This window comes from Tursiops truncatus, chromosome 15 (genome assembly GCF_011762595.2).
Source record: "Tursiops truncatus isolate mTurTru1 chromosome 15, mTurTru1.mat.Y, whole genome shotgun sequence".
Classification (NCBI taxonomy): Eukaryota; Metazoa; Chordata; class Mammalia; order Artiodactyla; family Delphinidae; genus Tursiops; species Tursiops truncatus.
The window spans coordinates 26,201,387-26,223,944 of record NC_047048.1 but is presented as its reverse complement, the minus strand read 5'-3'; the positions used below and the strand labels follow the sequence as shown (position 1 = coordinate 26,223,944).

Sequence of the window (22,558 nt, the reverse complement as noted above, 5' to 3'; positions counted from 1 at the left end):
TCTGCCAAAAAAGGACAGTTCTGGCCATATTTCTGAGAAAACACTAGAGTTTTGTCAATCTAGCCTTATTTAGCTTTAGCTTTTCATTGCTATCGGGGCAAAGACTAAATCATTGGCTCGACGGACGTAAAGCATGTTATTCCACCATCTGGGTCTCAGACATGACACTATATTTTTCTTTTGTTTCTTTTCTAGTGGACTTTTTAAAAAATGAGGTCATCCCCTTATAATTTTGGTTTTTCTCTTTTCACTGTCATTGATTTCACAGACTTGTCCCCTTTCTGCCTTTTCCACCAGTTTACTTCAGTGTCCCCAGCAGTTCCTGAATTCTTGAAAACGCCTACTGCAGACCAGCCCCCCACACGGTCCACAGCGCCTGTCCTCCCCACCAACACCGTGTCCTCAGCAAAGCCTGGGCCAGCACTGGTGAAGGTGGGTACCCTGCATGCACGCTGCTTTGAGCGTCTTTACCTTCAACTGTGGTGTGTAGCCCTGAGCACAGAGGACAAAGGCTGTGTCCACGTTGCCCAGCCTGCCTTTTAGCCTGAAGCCTTGCAAACAAAACCACAGAAGGACTTGCTCACCCAGGCCTTCATAACTGAAACCACCACCACCTTCAACAAATGACCTCTCATTCGATGGTCACAGAAGAACAGCACAAAATTCAGTCTGTATAAAATGACTGCAGCAGTGCAGAAAGACTTTAGGAATCATTTTATCAGCAGTTCCCAATTCTGCTTCCACCCAGGCCACTAAGATGAAACAAACAAGGGAGAGAGAGACAATCTATAGTACTTGGGATTCATGAATCTCACAAGCAGATGCCTGTAATGGTAACGTGATTCGGGGCTTTATACACAAGGTCAGACTCAGTGGTGCTGCAGATATGTGACAGGTTAAAGGTTTTTGAGAAGCAAACACATTTTTTTGATTTAGCAGATTTGGCCTGATACAATACAATACAAACAAATCAAGCTTGATTTGTTCTTCAGATAAGCTGCAGATTCGTGGCACTGTTCCATGCATTTCACTTGGTCAAAATAATTCAGTTAGAAGTTCCGAGGAAGATTCAAATTTTCAATATATAATACATTTTTTAAGTTTTTTAACGTGTATTTAGAACTGGTAAATAAAGGGGGGGGTTACAAACTGAGGAATAGTTTAATCATTTCAGATGTGACTTTTGCCAAAACTAGCAGAACACAGATCTCAAACTTTTAGAACTGAAAAAGGACCTCAGAGAGCTAGCTAAGCCTCTCAGCACCTTTCAGATGAGGAGACTGAGGCCCAGAGAAGTGAGGAAGTGACAAGGCCAGAAGGACCCCGTCTCCGAATCCCAGTCTGGCCTTCATCCTTCCTTCCCAGTTAGCCGTTGCAGCACTCCTGGAAGGCAGCTAGCCTGGGGCGTGTTCCTCACTCCCCTCGTCCCCAGGACCTGTGCTTGTCCTGACCTCCGTGGAGAGAAGGCGCTTTTGTTCATCCGTGTGCCCAGGTGTCCATGCCTTCAGGGCACGTACCAGTGTATTTCACCGTCTTCACCAGAAATCCCAAAGGGTGGCAAGTGTAACCATGCCAGTAAAATCAGCTTTTACCTCCTCTTCCCACAACCCCCAGCATGTCCCACCAATAGCACAAAGGGGGTTCGAATGCCAACCCGTCTTTCCCTGCAGATACTGAGAATTTGTTCGCTGCCTCTCCTGCTCTCTGAATTTCTGCTCCTCACTAGTGTCTGTCTTTAAGGAGGGCTTTAGTTCTAAAGCAAAAGGCATTGTTTAAGAATGTGAGACCGAGGGGTCGAGTAGACTATCCTGGGAACTCTGCCAGTAGAGGAAAGGATAGGTACACATTAGGAAACAGACCACAATTCTTTGGGGTTTTTCTATGAGGAAAGCTATTTCCCATCCTCAGTCCTAAGAGAATAGACATGTGCAGGCTAACAGCTAACAGCCAGTTTAGTCTGAGGAATGCTGGTTATTATATTTCTGTCCCCTTCTTGACTGTGTCTGGGTCTTGTTTTATTACATAACAATTATAGTCAACCCTTCTTAACCCAGACCCCATTCATTTTATGATCAGTCTGAAAAGATCAGAAATAAAATTTATTATTGATAAAATAAGCAGATGACAGTGAATTGATTAATATTGTGAGATTGCAGGAGGAGGCTGTTTTAGCGACAAGAATATTGTCTAACATTGTGATGTATTTTAAGTGCCTGATAATTCAAGTGATTTCTAATTAGCATACACATTTATCACTCATTAATTCAGCAGATATTTATAGAGCACCTTCTGTGTGCACCAGAAGGTGCCAGCCAGGTGCTGTTCTGGGTACGAGGAGTAGATAAAGCAGTGAAGAAAAAACATCACAGTACCTCCGCCTTGGACAGGAGCTGGAGGTGAACAGACATAAAACACAGAGTGTGCCGGGTGGTGAAGATCGGGGATGGAGGCAAGGGGAGACGTTTCTGTTTTAAGTAGAGTGTTCTGGTCAAATAAGCAGATGACATTTGGGCAGAGATCTAAAGGGGGTGAGGGAGTAGCTGTGAGGACATCTGTGGGCAGAAAATTGAACGTCACTGAACAAGGAAGCCAGTTCAACTGAAGAGAGATGGCCAAGCAGTAAAAAGTAAATATTAATAGTGACGATTTCTGATATACAGAATATGGTGATTTTTCTTTTCTTCTTTATTTCTATTTTCTGGGTTTTTTTGCAATGTCCTAATTCTTTGAATGTGAACTTATATAACATGATCACACTGATAGCTATATTTAATTTAGTACTTCTCAAAGTTTTCTTACTAAGTTGGGTATTTTACCTAAAGCATCTTAGAAATAATTTTCTATACCTTGTGGTTTTGTGCTGCTTTGTTTTGTTGGTGGACTTTTTTTTCAGATGAAGTTATCTTACAATTTGAATACTAAAAAGTAGAAAGTGATCTGATAACTTATAAATGGAGGAGGTGAAAAGAACTCAGAAAAGTCATCTGATTCTTAATCATAAGACAGGGTCTCACACCCCATTTTCAAAATAAAAATGTAATATTTTTGAAAAATTTTTAAAAATTCATATTCACATTACTCAGTATTCTTTTTTCTGCATATTTGCCATAGAAATTCGTGGCTTTATATTCTGCTTTATTCCCATTAGAAGCATTTTTCTGCTTTTACATATTCACCATAGTTTTTTTTTTAATGACCATAAAATATGACATAGTTATGGTGAAGTATACTTAATCTTTTCCCTATTGTATATTTAGTGTGAGACCTGTTTTTCACTAGGAGATAGTATATGTAAGTACTAGGCAATATCTACACAGGAGACCCAAAGTAAATGTTTGTTGAACTTGAATAGATAATGCTGAGCTGAGCATCTTGCCCTTAGTCTAAGGGACCAGTGCATCAGGAGAAGTAAGTCCTTAGGAGCAAGATTTTTGGTCACAGGGAGTACTCGGATGTTCTCACAGCTCTTAAAATGTATTTAGTATATTGCTCTCCAGAGCAGCGACACCGATTTCCAAGGTGCGTTGCGTTTTCTTTTCAAATCAGTTAGGCACACAGTACAATGGATTGCATTCTCTTAGAATTTTCTTACTGTCTTTTTCTCGAAAATAGCAAAGCCATCCCAAGAATCCAAATGACAAGCACCGTAGCAAAAAGTGCAAGGACCCGAAGCCCCGGGTGAAGAAGCTGAAGTACCACCAGTACATCCCGCCCGATCAGAAGGGGGAGAAGAGCGAGCCGCCCATGGACTCCAACTACGCCCGGCTGCTCCAGCAGCAGCAGCTCTTCCTGCAGCTGCAGATCCTCAGCCAGCAGCAGCAGCAGCACTACAACTACCAGACCATCCTGCCTGCGCCACTCAAGTACGGACTGGGGTCGAGGCCGGCTCCTTAAAGCGGGGTGGACTGTGGTTGTTGATGAGGGACCATTAGTTGCTAAAGGTTGGATGTTGTGATTTACTTGTGCTCAGTGATTCTTTTCATTTTATTACCATCAAAGCTCACACAGTGTCTGAAGTCAGCACAGTGAGAATAGCCTCCCTTCCAGTCCATTTTTTGTCCTCCAGAACAGGTTCTGAACCTTTCAAGTTAGAAATGACTTTTCACAATTATTCATCCAGGAAAGATCTGCCTGTTCTTTACCTGAATAGTATTAGATGCTATGAGAAAAGCATAAAAAGTGTAAACCTGGTGGGCTTCCCTGGTGGCACAGTGGTTGAGAGTCCGTCTGCCGATGCAGTGGACACGGGTTCGTGTCCCGGTCCAGGAGGATCCTACATGCCGCGGAGTGGCAGGGCCCGTGAGCCATGGCTGCTGAGCCTGCGTGTCCAGAGCCTGTGCTCCGCAACGGGAGAGGCCACAACGGTGAGAGGCCCGCGTACCGCAAAAAAAAAAAAAAAAAGTGTAATCCTGGTATAAACAGTTTAAAAAAGAAAAAAGAAAAAAAGGACGGAGGAGCATAAAAGCTGGAGGCTGCAGTGGTCAGGGAAAGCTTTATGAAAAAGGCGGGATATTTACATGGGAAAGGGCCTGAACCTTGGGAAGGAGCCTTCCAAGCAAAGAGGAATGATCTGAGTGCAAGTATAGAGCAAACAATGCCTATTTATTACATGGTGAGGAAAAAAGGCCTGAATAAAGAATGTGGTTAGTTTTTAAGAAAAGAGGAAGACAGATTTGAGTAGAGCCAATGTCTAGAGGAACATGAAGTTGGGACGACTTTAATCTTGATACAGTGGATGTTTCAGAGGGCCACAGTGGCATGGTAAAATCAAAATGCATGAAAGAACAGTTTGACACCAGTACTGGAGGGGAGTCCGGACATAGGAAAACCAGTTAGAAACTCTGCGATAAAGTGGATGCAAGGAGTTGAAAGGGCACTGATAATGGGAAGGCAGGAACAGGTGACAGATGTTTCAAAAGACAGTAAAAGGTCTTGGTGAGCGATAACTGTGAAGAAGGAACACGTTTCCAAAGTTTGAGCCCAATCAGGAGGGACAGAAGGGAGTAAGTTCTGACGATTTCTGAGACTGAATTCATAGCAGGACATGCACAGCTAATTTTAATTATGTACTAGAGGAAATCTCTAGGTAACAAATCCTCAGTACACTTTTCTGGGAAACAGATAAAAATGCAAGGACTCTGTCCTTCATTTCATTCACTTTTCAGGAAAAAGGAATATTTACAGTCAACTCGAGAAAAGGAACTTTAGAAAAAGATCCAAAATCTCATGACAGGGAAAAATGATACTCTGTGATCCGTGCACTCAGCTTATGATTACATGATCTATAGAAGCTTTACTTCTGTTTTCCACACGTAGGCTGAGCACTGCTCCATGGAGAGCCCCTATTTTCTAGGAGTAGAAAAGGATTAAGACTTACTCAAAAGCTTCTCTTTAAGAAATATCTCCTCATACGCTAATAATTATCAATTCCCTTTTTCCTTGTAAGATACAAATATCTTGAGGAAGATTAGACCTATTAGTCATTCAGGCCTTCCTGTGAAGTACTTAAATCGAAAACACCAGGGCACAGAGATGAAGGAAGAAAGAATTTTTGTAGCATGTTATTATTTTAAGAGCAAGCAGGCCTGAGAGAGCTGTTGACATTGGAAGGGACCCAGGGAAGGCCAGAGAACTGGACGAGTATCAGAGACAAACCACCGCTGCTCTCAGCTTCATCCAGGACCCGGGGAGGCGGCCCCCACCGTCACCACCACTGGGCACCAGTGAGGATAACGGCAACGGTGGCTCCCGTGTAGGTGCCACTCTGGGTGCCTGAGCGTGTGCTCAGCATCCTCCTCACAGTGACCCTCAGAGGAGTTGATGTTATTCCTGACCCCGTTCCCAGATGAGGAAAATTAACTGCAAATCCCATAAAAGGTGGTGTCTGTCCATGAAATAGTCTTTTCTGTAATGCAAGAAATTGTCTGTATGGGGCCAACTTTGTAGATGGGAAGAAAACATCTGAGGTGTGAGGTACCTGAACTCTGAAGTTCTTTGTGTTTCCGTGAAGGCTTCAGTCCCCCTCTCCTCCTCAGACATTCCTGCCACTGAAGTAACCAAGCCTCCTGCCCCAGGAAGGCATCATCCAAAAAGCTCCAAGAACTAGGAGGAAGAAGGAGGCCTCATTTTTGTGTCTTATTGCACCAGCCAAAGAGGGAATGCCAGTTTTGTTTAATTTCCAGGTCCTAAAAATGGAGATGTTATTTTCTAACACATTGTTTCTTTTTACCGAAATTCCATACAAGAAACTGAATGTGGCAGTTCTCTAGTGCCCGCAGCGGTGGAATTTTACTGATAACACAGCCCTTTGGTATCTTGGAAGAAGCAAGAGCCTGAAGACATGGGGCCTTAGTCCCAGCGTGGCCACACGCTGACGGAAAGGAAGGGTCCTGGAGGGTCTCTGGACCTCGGGATCCTCAGGTGCACAGTGATCACATTCATCAGGCATCCATCCCCCTTTTTTCCCTCTGGTTGATTTGGGAAAAAAATAGACCAACTTATTTCAGTTATTTTAAAAGTTGAATTCAGCACTGTACTGTTAACCATAGTAACAAGTAGAGTATTGTAGAATCTCAACCAAAAAGACAGCATGAACAGAATAACTGATTTAAATCACGCATTCTCAAGGAGAGCCTATCATTCGCAAAGGAGCAAAAGTTCCTTGGAGGGAATTTTACACTTTTTATTTAATAAAGAATAGACCTACGTACATAGTATGTGGACAAAAGTGCAGTACATCTACGGTATTAAAATTTCATAGGGAGAGCGATTAGGGAAAAAACGTCTAAAAAGGCTTCTCGGGGGGACAGTAATGAATATAAGGCTGAGAAACAATGATTAAAATAAAATGTTTTTGTAATTCTAAAATAAGACTTAAACGTTGAATTTTTAGAAAGAATAGTGATACATTTTCAGATATTTGTCATTTCCTCCAAACTTCAAGAAACTTCATTTCGAATACTTCAAGTATTTAATTTCAGCAAAATGCAGTCAGGTTTAAAAAGACTCAAATGTATGTCAAGAATTAGCTGCTGACAAGGCCAGAACTGGCTTCAAACACAGGCTTCCTAAAACCCATCTGAGAAAGCTCACCCAGCCATGGGCCTCGCCCCACAGGCACCATGACCTACATCCCTATTTCAAAACATGGAATTCAGGGTCTCTTTGGCTGCAGTACCAAAGCTCACACTGACAGTAAAGCCCGAGGCGGCACTGGAATTGGCTGTACAGTATCAACCACCACGTGCACCTTTCTTTAATGAATATCAACCAGCCAGAAAAGGAAATGCCATTGTTGCCAGGAGTATTACAGTTGGAAGGGGTCGGGAGGACCTGGCTTTGACATGGAAAGGAGTTTCGGGAAATGAGTGCAACAGATTCACCAATATTTTTTAAATAAGCTTTTAAAAATGTAGTGTATGGTAGAGAAGTCCATAAATCATAAGTGAAAATGGATGCCAGGGCAAGCACACTCCTGTAACCACCTAAATCGAGAGACGGAGCCCCGTCCGTTCCATGACCACTACCTCGCATCCCCCCTGTAACCACCTAAATCAAGAAACGGAGCCCTGTCCGTTCCATGACCACTACCTCGCATCCCGCCTGTAACCACCTAAATCAAGAAACGGAGCCCCTGTCCGTTCCATGACCACTACCTCGCATCCCCCGGCAGCGACGGTCCTGACTCCTATCCCATAGGTCAGTTCCACTCAACATTATGTTTGTGAGATGCATCTTTCCTGATGCAGACAGCAGCAGTTAATTTTTATTGGCTATTCTGTAATTCATACCTAATGAGGTTAAGCACTTGTTCACATATTTATCGACCATTTGGATCTACTTTCTTGTGATATGCTTGTTCATGATTTTCCCAGTTTCCCATTGGGCTTTTCTTTTTCTTACTAATTTGCAAGACTTCTGTGTGTATTCTAGATGAGGCTTTTGTCAGAAATACATATTACAAGATCTTCTCCCGGGGCTTGACTTTTCACCCTCTGAAAGATATCCTTTTTAGTGAGTACTTTTTGTGTCCTGTCTAAGAAATCTTTGCTTATCAAAGGCTATGAAGATATTATCCTAAGTTTTCTTCTCAAAGTTTGTTTTCCAATTCACATTTAGGTTTGGGGATGGTGTGAGGGTAGGGGTTGAGCCCTGTTCTGCTCTGTGTGAATATCCAGTTTAGCCTAATTAGCATTTATGAGAAGAACCACCACACTGCAGTGTCGCCTTTGTGATGACTTGAGGGTCCTTGTACTTGGGGGTCTGTTCCTGGATTCTCTAATCTCTCCCATTTGTCTATTGTTCTGTCCTTGCATCAGCATCACCATAAATTTTGATATCTGGTGGTATGATGCTTCCAGCTTTGCTTTTTTACTTCAAAGCTGTCATGGCCATTCTTGGTCCTTTGCATTTCCATATAAAGCTTTGAATCACCTTCTAAATTTCTACCAAGCAAGCAAACAACACACAAAACCTGCAGGGATTTTGACTGGGGTCTAATTTGACTGACTTCTCTACCATATTGAGTCTGCCAATCCATGACCGGGTATTTTTCTCTTCGTAAGTTAACAGATTGTTAGCAGGAGCAATGTCAATCCCAGAAATTATGTTATTAGAAACTCTAACTTTCTTTTTCTTTTGAAGGCCACTCAATGACAAGAATAACAACAGTGGGAATCCAGCTTTGAACAACACCACATCTAACACACCAAGACAGAATACATCTGCTCCTATGAGAAAGCCAGGGCCTCTGCCTTCTAGCTTGGATGACTTAAAGGTGATCATTGCAAGTGGGGTTTCTTCACCCATAAGTACCACAAAAATGTAAATGATTTGCCAGATTTGCCTAGCAGGTGTAGGTAGTTCCTAATAGATATTCACCTTTACCACCAATAGGATAACCTTTATAGAGGTACTTTCTTTCTACGTCCATTAAGTTTCCTTTAAAATGACCAGGAATAAATCTCCACTTATTGAGCAAACGCCATGTGCAAGCACCACACCACTCCTAACTCCAGAAGCAGATTTTTTTCTTCCCTATTCATTGCCAAGTTTGGGAGAAGCAGGAAAATGTAACAGTTAAGAACATGATCTCCAGGGCCATCCTTCCTGGGCTCTACCCCCGCTCAGCCTTCTGTTATCTGCGGTAGCTTGCACTAGCGATGCACCCTCTCCCCATCTGTAAAATGGGAATCATAATACCTGGACCTCATGTGAAGATTAACTGAAAGAGTAAAGCACTTCTGGCAGTGTAATTACTCAATAAATGTAACTGTTAGCATCATTTCTGGTAATAAATCTTTTGATATAGTAAAGGAATTACCCTCTAATAACCCTTGCTTTATCACTGGCCTTTCGAGTCCTTTAGGTCTACAGCTCTGTGTGTTTTTGTGTGTTAAAAAAAAGTAAAAGGAACTGTCCCACTTTCATATATGTAGTAATACGGAGATGTCTGACAGATGTAGGCGCCTTTTCCATCTCAAAAGTGCACTGAAGTTTTGTGAGAAGGTCATAATACGAAAAAAGAGATCTTATTTGTTTGTACTTCAGGTGTCGGAGCTGAAGACAGAACTGAAGTTAAGGGGTCTTCCGGTGTCAGGCACCAAACTGGACCTCATTGAACGCCTGAAACCCTACCAGGAAATGAACAGCGGTGGTGCTGCTACCGGTGGCATCGTGGCCCTGTCAACATCTGCCATCGTCCCCAGTAACCCAGAAGTTACCATGGCCCTGCCAGTGACAACACTGCAGAACTCGGTGACCAGCTCAGGCTCCACTTTCAAGGGAGAGCTGCCATCCGCTGGATCCAGCAGCACAGCCCACGTGGACAGTGTTAGCTCCCCGCTGCCCATCTCACCCGCACCCTCTGAACAGTCCAGTCTCAGCGCCGAGGACGCAAGCGTGGCGGACACGTTCACCGAGATCATGACCATGATGTCCCCGTCGCAGTTCCTGTGCTCGTCGCCTCTGCGAGCCACGAGTACAGAGGACAGCCTCAGCCCCACCAGCAGCACGCTGTCCACCCTGGAGCTCGACGCGGCCGAGAAGGACCGCAAGCTCCAGGAGAAGGAGAAGCAGATCGAAGAGCTGAAGCGGAAACTGGAACAAGAGCAGAAGCTCGTGGAAGTTCTGAAGATGCAGCTGGAGGTGGAGAAACGAGGGCAGCAGCAGCGGCCACTGGAGCCCCCGCCCAGCACCCCGGCCCCTCCAGTCCCCAAGTCAGACCAGGCTCGGGGCGGCACCGCTCCCGCCGCCAAGGACGAGGCCCTGGTCCCCGACGGCCCCAGCCTAGTGGCCGGCCAGACCCTCGTTGCCAAAAAGGCCATAGTGATCAAGCAAGAGGTCCCCGTGGCCCCGGCCGAGCCACCAAGCCTCGTCCCGCAGTTTTACGTGAGTTCCCAGGGCCAGCCGCCCGCCGGGGTGGCTCAGCCACAGGCTTTACTGACCACGCACACCACGCAGCTGCTGCTCCCCGTGTCCATCCAGGGCTCCGGTGTCACCTCAGTGCAGCTCCCAGTAGGCAGCCTCAAACTCCAGGTGTGAAGTGTGTCTTCTAACTCCTTTGCCTTACAGTTTGCATGGACCAGGAATTGCTTATGGAGATTCCAGAGCTGAGCTGCTTCCTAAGTGCAGCCAAGTCAGGCTTCACGGTTGCAGGAAACGTGTGCACGTGTTGGGGGTTATTCACAAACGCAAACAGCTAGCACTGTTTTTATATAGTGAAAACACACAAGGGGTGCTTTTCCCTTTCTGCTGCCTTTCACCCCTAGCACAGTATTATTCTGTGTAGACGTTTTAAAATACCGGTGGCATTCTCGTAACGATGACAGCTACTGTCCTGAGTGCTTTCTGTGTTCTAGGCACAGCACCAGATACTTTAGATGGCATGCTTCCTTTAATCCTCCCTTCTCCCAGGAGACCCAAGTGAGAAAGCCCCCTTCTAGAAAGGAAACCGAGGGCCTCAGAGGTTTAATAAGTTGTCCAAGGTCAGAGCTGGCACTCCAGCCGAGGCCTCGGACTGCAGAGCTCTTGCTCTCATGCCCACTCCCGTGCTCTGCCTCCTAAATGGAGTTCTTAAAAGCCACCGCTGAGGTGAAGATGCCTAAACTAAGGAGAATGCGACCACAGATTCAGGAGTGAGGCTGGTGTTGAGAAACGATGAAGCACTGGTGAGCATGAAGTTGACTTTTATGCCAGCGTTGCCTGCAGCCGTTTCTGTGCAACTCGATTATGGAAGGTTTTCTTAAACAAAATGTGGGCCACGGTACACAGAAACCATTTGGAGTCCTGCTTCTCTACCCTGACCACCCAGAGAGGAGCAGTCTTGTACCCCCGCCTCCCCGGGGTTAGGAGGCCTGACCCAAGGGCCCTCGGCACGTTCTGAAGTCCTAACTCCCCTGTTTCATCTTTAGAGTGTCTGAAACTGAAAGTCTGCTCTGTGATACAGCTTTCCTAAACATTTGTTTTCCTGTCCAGCTCTTCCATTAGAGTTGATGTTCGAGGAACAGGAATTACGTTTTATTCTGGGCCTGTGAGCGCCCAGCCCGTGGCTGGCTCTCCCATAGGGAGCACATATTGCAGCTTAAAAGCAGGAATTTGCACAGTCAGGCCTCACAAATTTCCTTGCTGCTATTAAAATTATTATTATAACACCTGACCTATTTATTATGTGTAGAGCTGCTATAGGTTCTTTTGACTTCAGTCATCTATTTTCCCCAAATTTTCAAACGAAAATCTTAGCCACTTAGGAAACAGTAAGAGCATGGAAATAACTGGTCTGGTGTTTAACTCTCTGGTTTCAAACGAAGGTTCAAATTTATGTGCCAGTGAATTGGAGTGTGTATCTATAAACATTTTATCTTATTTTTTTTTTTAGATGTGATCCCCAAGTGACCAGTTACTCCACATCTAAACTCTTCATTCTAACCTTGATTTTGACAATTCATTTGATTTTTTTTTTTTTCCCTCCTAGACTCCACCACAAACAGGCATCCAGGCTCAGACTCAGATAGCAACTGCCACCTTGTCCTCAGGCCTGGCCCAGGCTGCACCTCAGAAACAAGACACTTTCACGCCACATGTGCTCAGTCAACCTCAGCAAGTCAGAAAGGTTGGTGAATGCTAATAAGTGACAGACTGTTGCTGGTTTTTGTACTATCATCCGCCGAACGTTCAACAAGCATCTTTATCGGAGCCTCCTCCGTGGGAAGCTCCTGTTTGTTCTTTTCTGTGATCCGTCTCCCACCGGGTTAGCTTTGGGTCAGATGCCATTTGGCTGCAGAAAGAGTTCTTTATTACTAAAAGATAGCTCATCTTAACAGTTAAGCCCCTTTTCCAAGAAAAGTTTCAAAACTATTTTTTCAATCCTCATATATAGAATTTTCTAGGTTTTAAATTTTCTTTTCAAAGTAATCATTTTGTGGGGGGAAGAAAAGTGCCCTGGGGAAAGGTATTTGAAGGTGAAAAAGACACTTGTTGAAATGTTTATCTTGAGTGAGATCTTTACATATTTTTAAGAGTTTGCCCTCTCAGGGATTAAGAGCCAGGCGGCCTAGGTCTGGCTGGCATTCTGGCTCGCCACTTCCTCTGTGTTGTGCCTTATGCAGGATTCATGTACCGTCTGAGTGTCATTGTCCCCATCTTTAAAATGGTGGTGCTGATCTAGGGCTCACTGTCCTCTACAGGACTTCTACTAAGAGTTCTGCTGAAGAGCCCCAAAAGCCACCCAGACTCCCTCTTATCCAGTAGGTGGAGCTATGTGCCCATCTCCTCGCCAGAAAAATCTTAAGGCCTCAAAAGTAGATCTTACTGTTTTAATCCTTGAGAATGATTAATCCCAGAGTTTTAATCTTCAGTGTAAAAGAACCCCGATAATGAGGTACACCTGTAGATATGCCCCAGGCTGGCGTGAACTCTCTGGGCTAAGGCAGAAACAACTTGAGGAACAGACAGAAATGGCCTCTTGGGACAGCGACAGTCATGTTAACACACATGCTCTCTTGGAATCTCCTCTGAGGAGTGCAGTGAGCAAGGAGTTAGAGGTGGGCCCAAAAATAACAGTTTAGTAAGAAACTTAGTGAATATTCAAATGGTAAGACAGTTTTCTTTGAGGGAGGAGAGAGAAAAACAACATATAGATGGATAAATAAGAAGAATATAGTTAAAGAACTTATCACCCAGAGAAGTTGTACTGTTTGGAGGGATACACACACACACACACACACACACACACACACACACACACACTTTCATGCTTAAGGAATACTTATACACATTTACAGTAAAAATATATAGGTTAAGTTTTTCTCTTTCAGAATACTAGTAGTATAAAGTATATTAAAATTTCTATGAGCAAACCAGCTCTGGGAAACACGGTTACAGAATCAACATCATGGCCATACATTTGCCACAGGCCCTAAAGCCTTTGGCTCTTGATGGGAGCTAAACAACACACTTTGTAATTCCACAGGAAGAAGTTCTCACCTCTGCCTGACAAAGCGGAAAACCGCTTCTCAGAAGGGGGCAGATTTTAAATGAGGCCTTGCAAGGATTAGGAGAAATTTTCAGAAAAGTGGAAAATTGAGTGTGGCCACAGCACGTGTGGCCTTTCAGTTAGGATGGAAAAGGGGCCAGGTAGTGAGAAGGTTGACATGCCAGCCAAAGAGGAGGATTTTACCCCAAAAAAGAAGAGCCAGTGAGTGTAGGAGGGACTCGATTGCCTGTGTCTGTGTGTGTGTGTGTGTGTGTGTGTATGTGTGTGTGTTGAGACTGTCGTCATGGCAGAGGGCTGACAGGCAGGTGGGCGCAGGTAGACAGCAGTGGCACTTTTCCAGTGATGGCTAGTGAGGACCTGGATCAGGACAGCAGACCACAGGTCCCGACCCAGGAGGTGTGTCTGAGACGTGTGAGCGCTGAGGGCTCCCTTTACCTAAGTTTCAAAAATAAATAAAGGCAAAACCAAGAATTATTTTTGCGCAGAGGCTGGGGGGCAGTGGGAAGAAAGGGGAAAGTTTAATATGGAACGTATTAGCTTTGAGACGTCCCAAATGTGTGTTTGTAAATGTTACAAGTGTGGCTTTGGCGCCTGGGAGCAAAGCTGGAAGAGAGAGGGGGGCTTGGCAGCTATGAGCCAAAGAGCCCTGAGAGCAAATGAGGAGAATCATACTGAGCTTGCCCACAGCGCACTGTCCCCGCTGCTGTCCACGACAGAGACCACTGACGCTAGGGAATCGCGGCCTGTGGGCCACACCCAGCCCCGCCCGTGTCTGTAGGTGGAGCTGTCCTGAGCCACCCATGCTCACTCTCATCCGGGCTGTGTCGGGGCCGCAGGGCAGGGCAAGCAGTTACAGCAGCTGCTGCACAGCGCCCGGCCCTAAACTATATGCTCCGTGGCTTTCACAGAAAACATTTGCCAACCCCTGTTCTATTTTTTTTTTTTGGCTGCACTTGGGCTCTAGAGCGCAGGCTTCAGTAGTTGTGGCGCACGGGCTTAGTGGCTCCGCGGCATGTGGGATCTTCCCAGACCAGGGCTTGAACCCATGTCCCCTGTATTGGCAGGCAGATTCTTAACCTCTGCACCACCAGGGAAGTCCCGAACCCCTGTTCTAAAATGTGGTTTTCTTTATTAGGAAGAGCAGAAGAACAAATTGATGGGCAAATATTTATTCATTACAGGTTTTCACAAACTCAGCATCCAATACAGTTCTTCCGTATCAGAGACCACCCGCTCCAGCAGTGCAGCAGCCCTTTATCAACAAGACAAACAGCAGCATTCTTCAACCCAGAAGCACGCCACTTCCATCCCTGCAGAACGGCCCCAACCCTCCCAACAAGGTAACCCAGCCCACGGGGCAGCGGTGCCAGCACGTACAGGGCGCGGGTTCAGCCCAGAGTCCCAGGCTTCAGGCCTGGACGGCCGAGTGTCGGCATTAACAGGGGGAAGCAGCCGAAAGTCCCGGGATAGGACTTGTTCCGGGGCAGCTTAGCCGTCAGCACAGTGGGGGTGGCCCGGCCCGCCGGCGCCTCAGCCTCACCCCCCAGGATCCCCGGGGGGCCAGCCTGCCGCCGGGCTGACTCTCCTCCTTTGTCTGCCGCAGCCCGCCTCGCCCCCTCCGCCCCAGCAGTTTGCGGTCCAGCACTCTCTGTTTGGGAGCCCGGTCCCCAAGACGAAAGACCCTCCCCGCTACGAGGAAGCCATCAAGCAGACGCGCAGTGCCCAGTCTTCCCTTCCAGAGGTAAGGAGGCCGCAGCTCTGATGGGGTGGGTCCTCTTCAGCTTGAAGCCCCGGTCTAAGATGGACTTGCCTCAAGAGAGACAAGTTTCATGACTAGTAGCCTTGCTTGCCTTTTAAGTGCTATTTAAAATCAAAACATCATTCACTTTGGAGACTCCCAGCGGTTTTCAGCAGCCATATAACCTGCAGTTCCTGTTTACTCAGAATTTCCGTGTTTGTCTTTAGCTAACTTCTCCTGGGGGCCAGAGGCGGGTTGTGTTAGGGATAGATGTGTATATGTGTGACCAGGGCACGTATTTTATACAGGACCCTTTTCTAAAGCCACCATTTGTCAGGCCAGCATCAAACTGACCCTCTCCTGGCCAGATGGCCTTCCAGACTGCCCATCACCCTCTGCTCCAGCAGGCAGGCTCACGCAAGCAACTCTGCTCATATCTTGAGCAGATGCACTTTGGAAGGGACAGACTGAGGCCCTCCCGGCCCCGCCATGTACTGATTCCCGCCTCGTAACCGTGCGTCCCTCTCCTCTGAGCCTGCCTTGTTGCTTTGATAAAATAGGAGCCGCACCTATTCCAGAGATGGAAAAAGATAGATAGAGCTCCTGCTTATAAAAGCACCTGGCCTCCGGTGGGCACCGAGAAGGACAGTCTCATCAGACCTTACCCTGAACGCTCCTCCTGGGCTCGCTGCCTATTTAAAGCTTAAAACTCACCTCACTTTCAAGAAAGAACCTGAGGATGCAGGGAGTGAACCTGATGCCACTGCACGGGTGCTGACAGTGGAGGGAGAGGTGTGCTGATCAGAGGTAGACCTTCTGCTCTCACAGCCACAGCAGATGCACCGGTAGAGTTGTGCTGCTTCTCTCGCTCCCACAGTCTCCATGCAACTCCCTGGGGCCTCCTCCTGCAGGGGGGTGTGCGGAGCCAAGGACTCAGCACTTCCTGCGCAAGCGGCAGCCGTGGCCACCTTGACCTATGTGGTCGCCCCAGTGAGCAGCTGCAGACACTGCTCCATGGCGGCCAGAGTGCCTGGTGTGGCACACTCACACAGGGCACGCAGGGTGCCCGGGCAGACTGCCTCCTCGAGGAAGCAGACAGTTTCCACGTGCTTCTTCGCATCCACTTACTGCCGAAGGAAGGTGACTAACTGTAAAATGTTCCTTCAGTTCCAGACTCAGCCAGGGCCCCTATATGTGAGGAAAAGCCACATTTCAGAAACTAGGTTTAGATATTTGCAAAAAGAAGTGAAACAAATGGTGCTGGCCTAGGCTGTGCTCCCCTTGGTCCATCCAGAAGGAACATATCTTCAAGAAAATCCTTCCAAATCTGACTCTCAACGTATAGGTTACTCTGTACCATTTCCTTCACCAGTGTGACAACAACAGAGAATCATCCTCTCACCATAACCTGAGAGAGCTGATTGGAATCCCTGCCCTTTGTCTGTCTCTGGTTCATGCATCTAGACTGAGGGAGTCAAGTTCTGTTCGGATGGGGAGCTAGCTGTGGTTCCTCTTCATATACCACTGAGCATCAAAGTCCAGGGATTCTGAGGTTTTTAAAATACATTTACTCGGACTTCCAATTCCACTACTGGCTAATAAGTAAGGCCCTACCAGTTCAGTCTTCGCACAGATAACAGCTCTAAAGTCTGGTTATAACACAAAAAGCAGTCCTGTGAAGTCATTGAAGAGTGACTAGAAAGAGTCATATTCTGATGAGGAGTCTGCACTGAGGGGAGGGAGTTAGAGGGCATGAGTTCCCTCTTCCTGCTGCTTTTACTCTGGGGTCAAGCTAAGTGGTGAGGTTACTGGTAGAAAAACCACAGCCTTTATGCCTTGGGAAACCAGAGGACCGGTTCCTTGCCTTCTGGGTTGCTCTCAACTGAGAGAGGAGATGCCCAGATTCTGTCTGCCCACATCTCTGGCTGACCCCTAAGCCACATAGGTAGGGAGTAGAGTCGTAGCAGATCAGCTAAAGACAAAAGATCTGACCTGAGATTGGAACTTCTGCCCAAGAAACATTTTGAGGTTCAAGTCCAACCCAAGTTAACTGCCTACTAAAACAAAAGAAACCATTCATCTGAGAAAAATGACAGAATACAGTCTCCACGATTTGATATCCACGACAGCCGTTCATAAGTCGGCAATGTACAAAGAATCAGGAAAATGGGACCCTTTCTCAAGGGAAAAAGGCAATCAGCTAAGACCAACCCCCAGCTGATTTGAATGTTAGAATTTGCACACAAAATTTTAAAACAACTATTATAACTATCAATAATGTAAAAGAAATATACCTGTAATGAAGGAAAAGATAAAGAACGTAAGCAGATATAGAAATGCTTTTTTTTAATGAATGGAAATTCTAAAACTGAAAATTACAGTGTCTGAAATGAAAAAAATTATAGATCTTAGCAGAATGGAGATGGCAGAGGTAAAAAAGTGAACTTGAAGAAAGATCAATAGAATTTATCCAATCTGAATAACAGAGGAAAAAAAAAAAAGATTTTAACTCATTACTGACCATGGGATTTTTGCAGAAATTAATGCCTGTGGCTGGCAGTTTTTATTTTGGCCGGCCAAAAATTAATTCTGTTATTTCACTACCACTTCGTGGGGTATTACATTCAGTATTTACACCTGACACACTGTAAAGGCTTCTAATTTTCATGAAATGTTGTCTTCAATCCACTTTTCTGTAGAAGCAAAGGAGCATTCTCCAGCACCATGAGTTTCATTTTCATTTTCCATATCAGTATCCATCACTAAGGGTTTTTGTCTTTTTGTTGGTCTAACAGTCACAGCATCTGAATCAGAACTATATTCTGAAGTACTATCAGAACTTCTGAGACACTAGTATATATGTCGCTCAGACAATCAGAGAAAGTATATGCATAAAATTCACTGAAAAACTCTTCACTCAAAATTTCGCGATGCGTCACTTTTGAAAATTTTACGTTTATAATAGACACAAGGTTGGAACAAAACCTAACAGAGGAAGAAATGTGAATGATAAGGACAATCGTAAGTTGTATAATGAACCCTTGATCAATTTTAAGCTCTAACAACTTCGCACAGTGATATTAATTGTATCACTCTCTAAAAATGTATTAATACGTCTCCAGTCAATAATGTTCGGGTAACAAAAGACGTATTAATACATCTCCGGTCAATAATGTGTTAAAAAAGGTGAACAGAGCCTCAGAGACCTGTTATTTAACATCAAACAGTCTAACATGGGTATGATAGGAGTCCCAGGAGACAAGAGAAAGGAATGAGGCAGGTAAAATATTTTAAGAAATACTGGTCAAATTTTTTACAAATATGATGAAAGACAAGTTTACAGCTTTGAGATGCTCAATGAACACCAAATGGGATAAACAGAAGGCCTCATCATATCCCAGTCAAATTGCTAGAAGCCAAATTTAAAGACCAAATCTTGAAAGCATCAAGAGCAAAGCAGTACAATACACACAGGGTAACAACTACCGTTGACCCTTTAACAACCACCTTTGACCCTTGAACAACACGGTTTAAACTGCACAGGTCCATTATACACAGATTTGTTTCAATAAATACATAGTACAGTACTATACAATCTGTGGTTGGCTGGAACCATGGATATGGAGGGCCAACTATAAAGTTACACATGGCGCTTCCCTGGTGGCACAGTGGTTAAGAATCCTCCTGCCAATGCAGGGGACACAGGTTCGAGCCCTGGTCCAGGAAGATCCCATATGCCACGGAGCAACTAAGCCTGTGCGCCACAACTACTGAGCCTGCGCTCTAGGGCCCACGCACTGCAACTACTGAAGCCTGCGTACCGCAACTCCTGAAGCCCACGCACCTAGAACCCGTGCTCTGCAACAAGAGAAGCCACCGCAGTGAGAAGCCCGCGCACCACAACGAAGAGTAGCCCCCACTCGCCACGACTAGAGAAAGCCCACGTGCAGCAACGAAGACCCAACACAGCCAAAAATAAATTTTAAACAATAAAAGAAATAAATTTTAAAAAATTAAGTTATACACAGATTTTCAACTGCTTGAGGGTGGTGGGCAGTGCCCCTAACCCTCATGTTGTTCAAGGGTCAACTGTATTTGATTTATGGCTGACTTTCCATCAGAAACTATGGAAGCATGAAAAGAATGGAACAACATCTTTAAAGTTCTTGTGGGGGGCTGGGGGTGGGGCCTCTGTCAACCCACAATTCTATATCAAGTAAAAATATCCTTTAAGAATGAAAGTGAACTAGAGAGAATTTCAGGTAAGGAGAAATTAAGAATTCATTACTAGAAAACCTGCATTATAAGAAATGACACTGTCTTGAGGGGCTTATAAAATATATAGCTATAATACTTAAAATAACTAATAAAGGGGCTTCCCTGGTGGCGCAGTGGTTGAGAGTCCGCCTGCCGATGCAGGGGACACAGGTTCGTGCCCCAGTCCGGGAGGATCCCACAAGCCGTGGAGCAGCTGGGCCCGTAAGCCATGGCCACTGGGCCTGCACGTCCGGAGCCTGTGCTCCGCAACGGGAGAGGCCACAACAGTGAGAGGCCCGCGTACCGCAAAAAAAAAAAAAAAAAAAAAAAAAAAGATACATCTGCAAATTCTTTGACATCCCTCCCTGGGCTGAACTTAGTGACTTGCTTCTAACATATAGAATTGGCAGAAGAGATGGTGTGTGGCTTCTGAAACTAGGTCATAAAAGCGACCCCGCTTGCGCTCTCTTGGACTGCTGGCTGTGGGGAGCATGCCGTGTGGACCGTTCAGCAGCGCTCTGCAGAGGCCCATGTGAAGAGGAACTGAGGCCTCCCATCAACCACCACCACCTTGTCAGTCATGAAGTGAGTCACCTTTACAAGGACATTCTCCAGCCTTGAGATGGCTGTAGCCCAGCCAGCATCTTGACTACCACATCCTATAAGACCCCACGCCAGAACTGTCCATCTAAACCATTCCTAAATTCCTGACCCTCAGAAACTGTGAGAAAAAATCACTGTTTAGTGTTTTAAGCCACTAAGTTTTTTTGGACTAATTTGTAATACAGCAATAGATAACTAACATATGCATCTGCAAGAGGCATACTTTAAATACAAAGACACAGGTTGAAAGTAAGTGATTGGAAAAAGATATACCATGCAAACAGTATGCATGAGAATTTCTGGAGTAAGCAGAAGATGGGAACAGACATTTCATCAAAGAAGATACACAGATGACAAGTAAGCACATGAAAAGATGCTCAACATCATTACTCATTAGGGAAATGCATATTAAAACCACAATGCAATACCACTACTCACCTGTTAGATGTCTAAAATTAAAATGACTGACCATACCAAGTGTTGACGAGAATGGAGAACAACTGGAAATATCCATTGCTGTGGAAATATAAAACAATATGATCACTTTGGAAAACAGCCATCTCTTAAGAAAGTTGAACATACACCTGCCCTATGATTGTGGCATCCCATTCCTGAATATTTACCCAAGAGAAAAGAAAGCGTGTGTCTATACAAAGACTTGTACACAAATGTTCACAGCAACTTTATTTGTAATAGCCAAAAAATACCAACAATCCAAACAAACTGTGATATTTCCATACAATGGAATACTTCTCAGCAAGAAAAAGGAGTGAACTGTTCCTCAGCTGTACTCTACAGCATGGTTAAATCTCAAATTTATTATGTTGAATGCAAGAAGCCTCCTCTACCCTCCCCCTGCTAAAGAAAGTACATACTGTATGACTCCATTTATATAAAACTCTAGAAGACGTAAATTCATCTGTAATCAAGGAAAGCAGATCACTGGGTTGCCTGGGGATGAAAGGAGCATTGCAAAAGAGCATGAGGAAACTTTTGGGGAAACGGATGTGTTCATTATCTTGATTGTGTTGATAGTTTTGTCGATGTATACATGTGTCAAAACTTATCAAATTGTATACTTTTGTAGTTTTTTGTAGGTCAGGTAACTCAATAAAGCTGAAAAAATATAGTATGAGCACCTTTATACATACCTTATATTTTCACATAAATGCAAATGAATAAGACATTTTTAAAAGAAAGTGTCAGAGGCCTCTCAAAATGCAGCCAGTGACAGAAAATAAGTGTGTAAGTCGGCTGAGCTGGGTAAAAAAAAAATCTTAGATTTTTACAATTTTTTCACCCCATTCTCACTCTGTCAACTTACCAGCTGCGACACATTGGGAAAATGGTGTAATGTCTCAGGTGACCTCAGCGTTTTCAAAATTATCAAATGATAGATTAGGCTAGATGTTCTGTAAGGTCCGTAAGTGCTCCCAGTTGTCTAATGCTTCCAGGTTTGTACGAAAGAAAGCTAACGTATATTCTCCTTTGTTGTAGATTTCCAATGCACACAGTCAGCAGATGGACGACCTCTTTGACATTCTCATTAAAAGCGGAGGTGGGTCAAAGTCACATCAGACCCCATAGGGGTCTTATCACAGGTTTATGAAAGTTTTCCTCTAGAGCTCACAGCGTATCTGAGTAGTGAGAAACATATTCTTCTAATTCTACCTCAGTTTACTCTTTTAAATCTGTTAAATTTAGGTGATTAAAATGAAGGAAAAGCCATTGTTTCACTATAACACAGTAATTTAATAGACTTAGCAATAGATGTATGCCTGTTGATAGACTACCTCAAAACAGCTCAGGAGAACCAGATTTAAAGACCACATTGAAAAACTTCAAAATTACTCCACGTAAATGTTGTTGTGATGGGATAAAAATTCATTGTGCATTAGTTTCATAAAACCTAGTTACCTAGCTTGGGCTCTAGTAACTTTCTTAAAATTCAAAGGCAAGCACTTTCTACATATGATTGAAAATCTTAGATTTTTACAATTTGTCATCTTAAAAAGGGATAAGGGACATTAACCACACAAAAAAAATCAAGGATCTCTCTGCCTCAGCTTATTATCTTTAAAAATAAGTATAAAATCAGTATTTCAAAGCTTCAGATGCTATTTTGGAATATTTTTAAAGTATTCTCAAATTACCTTGGTGAAAGAGTTTTATTCAGGTTTTTAAAGTGATCAAAATTTCTCCATTCATAGCAGGTTCTATTTGATTTTGAGGTTAATGATTTTGTCGTAATGTTTGACAAACACAGAAAATTCTTCATATTTGACTATAGATCTACATGTGCAAATAGCATTTTCTTTTTAAACTCATGATGTATATCTAAACTATGGAAATTAAACAAATAGATATACCATGGCCTGAATTTAAGGTTAAAAACAATAATAAAATGCTTCTTGCCAAATCTGGCGAAAATACTTTTGGAAATGATTAAAAAGAATAATGTTTACAGC

The 22,558-nt window shown here is 44.4% G+C and overlaps 1 protein-coding gene and 1 long non-coding RNA gene across 13 annotated transcripts in view; one reads left to right on the top strand and one right to left on the bottom strand.

Annotated features, from left to right (window-relative positions):
• Positions 1–22,558, bottom strand: part of LOC109548906 (uncharacterized) — a 78,099-nt gene that overhangs the window by 16,406 nt on the left and 39,135 nt on the right. For both annotated transcript variants that reach the window (XR_002175086.3, XR_012326108.1), the window contains exons 3-4: positions 20,529–20,606; positions 15,945–16,418 (exon numbers count right to left, since the gene is read on the bottom strand). This is a non-coding gene — a long non-coding RNA (uncharacterized lncRNA). The remainder of the gene's footprint in view (positions 1–15,944; positions 16,419–20,528; positions 20,607–22,558) is intronic.
• MRTFB (myocardin related transcription factor B) overlaps positions 1–22,558 on the top strand; it is a 281,350-nt gene that overhangs the window by 251,858 nt on the left and 6,934 nt on the right. For 9 of the 11 annotated variants that reach the window (XM_019928677.3, XM_019928680.3, XM_019928679.3 and 6 more), the window contains 8 exons: positions 298–432; positions 3,613–3,863; positions 8,644–8,776; positions 9,550–10,536; positions 11,972–12,109; positions 14,674–14,832; positions 15,096–15,233; positions 21,588–21,648. In XM_019928677.3, the coding sequence (XP_019784236.1) occupies positions 298–432; positions 3,613–3,863; positions 8,644–8,776; positions 9,550–10,536; positions 11,972–12,109; positions 14,674–14,832; positions 15,096–15,233; positions 21,588–21,648 (2,002 nt within the window). The remainder of the gene's footprint in view (positions 1–297; positions 433–3,612; positions 3,864–8,643; positions 8,777–9,549; positions 10,537–11,971; positions 12,110–14,673; positions 14,833–15,095; positions 15,234–21,587; positions 21,649–22,558) is intronic. The other 2 variants (XM_033840240.2, XM_073792295.1) reach the window with 2 other exon arrangements.